This window comes from Sitodiplosis mosellana, unplaced genomic scaffold (assembly GCF_009176505.1).
Source record: "Sitodiplosis mosellana isolate CC-2019 unplaced genomic scaffold, AAFC_SMos_1.0 Smas_scaffold_2, whole genome shotgun sequence".
Taxonomy (NCBI): Eukaryota; Metazoa; Arthropoda; class Insecta; order Diptera; family Cecidomyiidae; genus Sitodiplosis; species Sitodiplosis mosellana.
This window is the reverse complement of record NW_022595245.1, coordinates 2,305,735-2,313,112: the sequence shown is the minus strand read 5'-3', so window position 1 is coordinate 2,313,112 and position 7,378 is coordinate 2,305,735. Positions and strand designations below refer to the sequence as shown.

The 7,378-nt window shown below is 38.6% G+C and overlaps 1 protein-coding gene across 2 annotated transcripts in view; it reads right to left on the bottom strand.

Annotated features, from left to right (window-relative positions):
* Positions 1 to 7,378, bottom strand: part of LOC129565442 (protein Wnt-1-like) — an 11,105-nt gene extending 3,727 nt beyond the window's left edge. Inside the window, exons 1-3 of one of the 2 annotated variants that reach the window (XM_055440383.1) lie at positions 5,811 to 7,378; positions 5,506 to 5,709; positions 3,683 to 3,903 (exon numbers count right to left, since the gene is read on the bottom strand). In XM_055440383.1, coding sequence (XP_055296358.1) covers positions 3,683 to 3,903; positions 5,506 to 5,567 — 283 coding nt within the window. In that variant the 5' untranslated portion in view covers positions 5,568 to 5,709; positions 5,811 to 7,378. Of the gene's footprint in view, positions 1 to 3,682; positions 5,710 to 5,810 lie in introns of both variants that reach the window. The other variant, XM_055440382.1, reaches the window with a different exon arrangement.

Below are 7,378 nucleotides of genomic sequence, written 5' to 3'. Positions count from 1 at the left end.
ACACACACACACACACACACACACACACACACACACACACACACACAGCATTCAACATTGTCGTCGTCGTCGTCTTCGTCGTTCAAATCGCATTTCGCTCTCTCTGCGCGCGTTTGCATCAAGATCACAGTGGCGGTGATGTTTTGCCAATGCCTATTCGAATGATAATACTGTGTGACAATGCGAAAAGGAAACGGATTGGCGATTTGAATCGGCCGTATATGTCACAAATTTTTCGTCTTCTTCGATCTCTTCGTCTTGAAAATGTTGTTGGTGAGCATGCGCCCGCGCGCGCACCAAATCGCATCCATACAAAATCGATCCACAATTCCATCGTCAATACTGTCTGCTGTCATTATAAATTTTCCATTTATTTATTACACATAACATGAATGTGAATTAATAACACGGAGAATATGTACTGATGCTGCTGCGGCTGCTGCTGCTTGCAGTGTTTGTGAACATTGATTCTTTCGATGCTTACGCTTTGGCGTTCTTCCTCCCTAATCCCCTCCACCCGAGAATATCTGTGCGCATTGTCACATCCTATCTGATTTATTTTTTTTTGCTGTCCCATTTCTTGCTCACTTTTGTTGTTGTTGTTGCTTGTTTCATTCAACCAAATCAATTTCCATATAACAAAACACATGGCGTATTTCATTGCGTTCACAACAATATTCACTCCGGGTGCTGTGACACGGAGAGAGAGAGAGAGAGAGAGAGAGAGAGAAAGAGAGACAGACAGAGCAGAAAAGAACACGCCATAATTATTTATATAGAGGATTTATGCTGAAAGGACACTGGCTGCAATCAAATCAAGCAGTCGCGGAAAATTTATGAAGAATTCAAGCGAGAGGGAAATTCAACGGCACATAATCTCATCTGAGACGAAGCTGCACTCACTGGAAATTGCTGATTCGTCTTTGGATCGACGATCATAGGGCTTTTATTGACCATGTATTGCACACTCGATGAAATGACAGATACAAAGACAGAGACAGAGATAGCGATAGCAACAATACAGAGGCTTTACGCAAATCGAAGCGAATTAAACATGTGCTGTGCGCGCACTCGAATACAATTGAATATCGAGTCCCGTTCTTTGTTTTTTTCTCTCTCTTGGTTGGATTCTTTGAAGTCTTTTTTTCTTTTTTGCTTCGCATATATGATGTCAATCGTGTTATTTCACATTTTAACTGCCTCTAGTGAGGTAATTGTGATTGTTTTTGGTCTTGGGTTATGCTTCTTGCCCCGTTCATTATTTCGTTCTTTTTTTTTCATTTTCGGATGTACAATGCAACTGCCAATTTTGAAATAGAGAACTGCACTGCCGTTCGCTCTCTTGGTCTCGCTGTGTGTGTGTGTGACGCATGGTGATTGTTGTGTGAACATAAAACTTGCTGGTGACAGCTCAAGAGAAATGCCGTGACAATTGACAGTAGCTCGTTCGCGTAGTCGCGCGCGCTCATCGATTTTTTCGCTGGAAATGCTATAACGAAGCCATATAAATATACGTCTTGTTGGGTTTGTAAAATGCAGAGCAAGAAACGATGGCAAACAAACAATCGATGCAATGGAAAACATTCCTGGCAAGCGCACAATTGTTTTCCATCAGCAAGCCAGATCGATCGATCGATCGATTTCAAGAAAAACGCATTTTCAAAACCGAAACCATTTGTTTTTACTTTTATAAAATGAGATTCATTTCGAAGTTTTCTCTTTCGATCATGTCATTCGCAAATAGAACGTTTTGTGCATTCTAATCGAAATGGAAATGGAAAATGAACATTGAGGCTGGTTCAATCGAGACAATCGTACAAAATGCACTCACCGCGCGCACAGTCCACGATGTCAATTGCACGGGCATGATGACGATGTACACAGATTTAATTTTGCACACCGCGCGCACGCGCATGTTCAACCGATTTTATGATTTCGACTTCGATCTATTGATTGGACGACAATGTTTTTGATGAGCTTCACTTGAAAACATTATGTCGACGATGTGTCGAATCACCATCATGTTTAACTCCACAATCGCTTCATCATTTTGATCGATTGATTGATTGAGAGAGTTGCAACATTGTCGCTCGCGCGCGCGATAACCTACGTTGAGCACATCATTTGCGTATGCATGTGTCATGTCAAATTTGGTAAGCAGATCAATTGCAATCAACGTCATTGTATTTGACGTTGGGACGTCACCGATACAAATGCATTCACCACTTACAATCCAACTGGCAGCCGATTACGACTCGAGCTCATGTCGATTCGCAGTCAATTTCGCCTTGTAAACTCTTTCGATTTGGGATAATTGTTCGAAGTTTTTGCTTGATGCCAAACGATTCCAGCAATTATTGAGGTATTTTCACATGCATTCCATTGGTTTTCATAATTTAAACAATCACTTTCATTTGAATTGATGCACAATCGCCGCTGATTATCGAAGAAAAAAAAAATGAATTTTTCAGTTAATTACCTTCCCTTCGATCGGATTAATCAACGATCATTGAAGCCGTTTAATAAATTTCATTCAAATACCTCACATTTTTCTTAACTGCAATAAATCACCGCTCGTTTTTTCATGATAATGACGATTTTAAAGCTAGTTTTTTTGTTGCAGGAGATATAAAAAAAATCAGCAGCACATAAATCAAATTCATTTTTGTAAATTGAGTTTCTAATTAAACCTCATTGCAAATTGTCTTCGCATCGTGGCGTTTTTTTTCTCTTTCATTTCACGCACCTTCGAATGGCATACGTTCGGATTGGTTTTTTTTCTGTTTATTTGTTATATCATTTGAAATGGAATTACACGGTTGCCGCAGTGCAGCTGTTTGTTTACGTCAAAAAACCATATGAATCTTACGGACTGTGGTTGTTGCATAGCGCAGACCGAACGATCGATTCAATTGAAACTAAATAAACGTTTAGTGACTGCGAATAGCGACGACGACAGCAGCAAAAACAACAACAACAACACACGCCAATTTTCTACTTCTTGAGTATCTCTCTCTTCCTCTCGATCACTCTTTTTTTTTACTTCGGCAACCCTTCTCTCGCTCGCTCGCTCACTCGCATTCTTTTTTATTGACAATATATTTAATTGAATCGATGAGAAAAGTTAACAAGATCAGTAAACACAATCCAGTGCGCGCGAGCGTATACAATCAATTGTGTCAGTAACGTGGAAATGCACAGCCAGACTATTAAATTGGTTTCATATTGATTGTTGCGTTTAACTCACTACCAAGCGCTCCTCTCGCTTGTCATTCCAATAAAACAGCGTTGAAATGTTTGACACGAAAAACGCAATTTTCTTATTAATAACAATGGTAATGTCGGCAATAGTTCACCATTGAACACACCGAGCAGTATCTGTCAACCGTTTCTTGTTCATCGAAGTCTTGGTCGAAGTCTGAATTCCCTTGGTATTTATCGCATACAAGAATGGATGCTGTGAAATGTTCCAAGTGTGAAAAATGGGTTTTCTGATGACGGCCGAGAACCTCCAGTGGCCAGCATTTTTCACGCACTGAACACTTCATTTGAAAGTCTAATTTTCGTTGAAAAATAAAAGATGACAACCAAACTGGTGGTCGGCCAACGGCATAAAAACCGATTAGAAAACACGGCTGCAAGATAAAACAGTTAGTCACCCGATCGAATTGGTATATCTCACCTTTGAGTAGAATTTTTCTCATGCTTCGCACAATGGACGAACAATTCCAACGATGATGCTTGAATTGATGTTCACACTCTTTAAATCCCATGCTGATTCCACGGCCGATCTCGCGCATCATCGACGTTTCATTCTTACACATTTCATAATATTTGCCACGTAATCGCCGCGACTTCTTGCATACTAAATACGGATCTAACAGGAGATTACTGCCCTCGGCCCTGGAAATGGAGAAGATACGTTTGAATTTTACGTAATTTATTTGATTTCTTAAGGTGGATTTTATATTTCGATCTAAATTTCGACAGATTCGGATCAAACTCCGTGAAAATTTCGGATCAATCACTGCCAAATGGATGAAATTGTTGGTATTCATTCAGTCAGCCGATGCATTTTATTGGTCGTTGTTCAGTTTTTCTCCTTCAGCCTTCAGCCTTTATATATTTATTTTCCTACAATCACCGAATTCCGGTGCAGTTGCAGTAGCAAAATCGTTTCAATTTACGACTTTTCAACTCCATTCCAACTAATAAATATTTTGAATGGTCGAACAGATCGATAAAATATTCTGTAATAACTCTTGCATCCAGTTGTTGAAAGAAAAATAAACTGAAAAATCACAAACGAAACATGTTCATGTTTACAACCTAAAATAGATTTTGACCTGGCAGAAAGGACCATATTTGATGTTTGATAAGCGATTAAAGTGCCATAAAAATGCACCAAACACCAATAAAACAACCGAAAAATTGGAACTGAACCGAATTAAGTGAGAAAAACTAGGCAGTTCGTCGAAATCAAGGTGAATTTTTTTACAGCTTCCAATGAAATTGAGCCAATTCATATAGAAACATGTTCGAAAAACGAAAACAAATACACGAAGCAATAACAATCACCCTCCGAAAATAAGTGTAAGAGCGAAGTGGGAAAAGGTAAAATATACGTATCAAAGACGATGAAAACATGAATTTTGGTGAATGAACGCGTAAGTCATAAAAATGTTGTAAGAAAAACAAAACAAAAACATCAAAATACAAGGAAATAAAACCGAAGCTAGAACGATATTTGTTAGGCGTGTTGCTTTGAATACAGAAACAAAAACTCTAAGGTGATCGGTTTATTTTGCGGAAGTTAGATGCTACAATATTTTTGCTTGAAATCAAAAATGATTGTTTTTACAGTTTCTTTTGTTTTGTTCGAAAATATTTTTTTCTCCTAAATTGTTTGATTTTTTGCTTTTGTTTCGATGGCCGAATGGGTGTCGGTGAAATTCTTGCACCTTAAGTGCTAAACAAAGAGAAACAAGTCGAACATGTGACTGCATCAATATTTATTCAACACTGATAAGCGATAGAGTGTGTTATTATTTCGTTGGTTTATCGAATATTCTTGGAATTGTCTATTTCGGAGCGCCTCTTAAACTGTTTTTTCTTGATCTTTTTCTTGTTTGGATAGTAAAGTCCCTGAAAGATCATAAACAATGCACATAAACACATTTTTCTTCTTTCCACTCGAATCCTCTTTGTTGGCAGAGCTCAACCTAACTTTTAACGAACGTATGATTCGTCGAGAAGGAATGTGTCACTTTTTTAAACGCATATAAAAAACATTTCAATGTATTGCTGAAAATAAGGCAAGGGCAAAAAAAAATCGGCAACAAAAATTGAGTCTCGAGTCTGAATGGAACAACAAAAAATAAATATATAAAATTGAATTATATTTTCACAAATCGCGAGCAGATTGGTGAAGCGAGCGACAGGCGAAAAAAAGACATGCGAAGAAAAACATGAATAAAAATCGAATAAAATAATGGAATATATTACCATCTGAAACCAGTAATCGGCATAGCAAACACCAAAACGGCCGCAATCGATACGAGATGCATAGCTAATGCGGCATGTGCATCTAAGCGGTATGTATGTGAATGACTCGGGCTTGCTTGCCCTGGCTCTTTTCGCCTCTTTTTTTCTCTTCTTTTAATTCGCTTGTTGTTTTCACGACCACAGCAACATCCAAGTAATCAGCATCTAAGTTGAAACAAAGAAACAAACAGAAGAAAAGCAGTGAAAAAAACACTGCCTACTACCAAAAGCTGCTGATGATATTGGGTTCACTCATACGAACGTACCAGTAGCATCAATCCAAACCGAAGAAATAATTCTGATGGATTGAATCTATAGCACAATGCCGTTGATTTCGACTTTTTTTTTCTGCTGCACTCTCGCTCGCTCTCGCTCTTTTTTCCCGTCTATCTCCTTTTTGTCAACACACTTTTTGTCTCAATAAGTTGCGAAGCGACAAAAAATTCCAACGAAAAAATCACAAAAATGTCACACAACACAGCCGTTTTTCGGAGCGTTTCCAATGCGAAATGCATTTTTTGTGCGCTTAGGTGCTCATGAATTTATTTATTTAAGCTTTGTGGTCCGTGATTTTCTATCATTAATTCACTTTCGTGTCTTTTTTTCTGCTTGCTTTGTCATAACACACACTGGATATTTAAACGGATCATTCCAAACCAACACAAGAAAAAAAAACTGATCTCACAAATTCTTTAGTTTCATGGCAACAACAAGCAAAAAAAAGAAAGAATCAAGGGCAATATTTTGTGTCCGAAAATCGTCACATTAATTGAATCACCATTCACTCAACGCAGAAACAAAAATCAAACGAATCAAAAAATCTGAACCCGTATTTCAGTCAATTATCCACAAAATATTATTGCGATTTTCACGTTTTTTGCTCTGCATCACACCACAAAAAATGATAATTGTGTTCTGTTGTTGTTTTAATATACTGTGTCCAGCAGAAGAAGAAGAAAAAAACACACAGCCAAAACCACAACAAAAAATTCTTTTCTGGATTTGCACGAGAAAAATCAAACCGTTCGGCAGCCGCGTACGATGCGTTTACATCTTTTTTTGATGGTAAAAACTGATCAACTGACGACTGAAAAAAGCGATATGCTGATGCCGGGCAAAACGAATACGCGCAGCGACGACGGCCAAATCGAAACAATCCATAAACATTTTCGTCGTGGTTCGTTGGTTGGTTTTTTTTGCTCTCTGCTGTATTTCGGTTGTGTTTTTTGTTTCTTTTCTCCGTCGCTCTCTCTCTCTCTGGTTTGGAGGGCGCAAAAAAGCAGCAGCAGCCTCAGCAGCACAGCACCGAATACAACAAAGACAGAGAAGAATCCTCTTTAACTTGTCGCTTTGGTCACTCAAAACCGATTAAAAATTCTCTCGGACTCGGGATTTGTACGCTTTGTCTAACTTGAAAATAAATAACGCGGGTGCGCGTTCACACACCGAAATATACAAACACCCGCACTCACTATCGAATACATCGAGACACAAAATGCATCAGCAGCGGAATGCACATTTCTCACTGGCTTTTCTCTCTTTCACTCGTAAAAAGTCGTAAGGATTCCACGATAAGAACAGATAATGCTTTTGTGAGCCACAAAAATTGATGCTCTTTTTGTTTCTTTTGTTCTAGCTCTGACTCACACTCACTATTTACCGTGACATATGCACGTACGCATCTCTTGCCGGTATGGTGTTGTGCGCACAGCCATAAAATCCCCGACAAAATTATTATGAAGCAATATCAATTCAAGTTTTTGTACTTTAAATTCTCTCGTTTATTCGCCCCGCGCTCGCGATCGCACACACAACGCTTTTATCACGATCATTT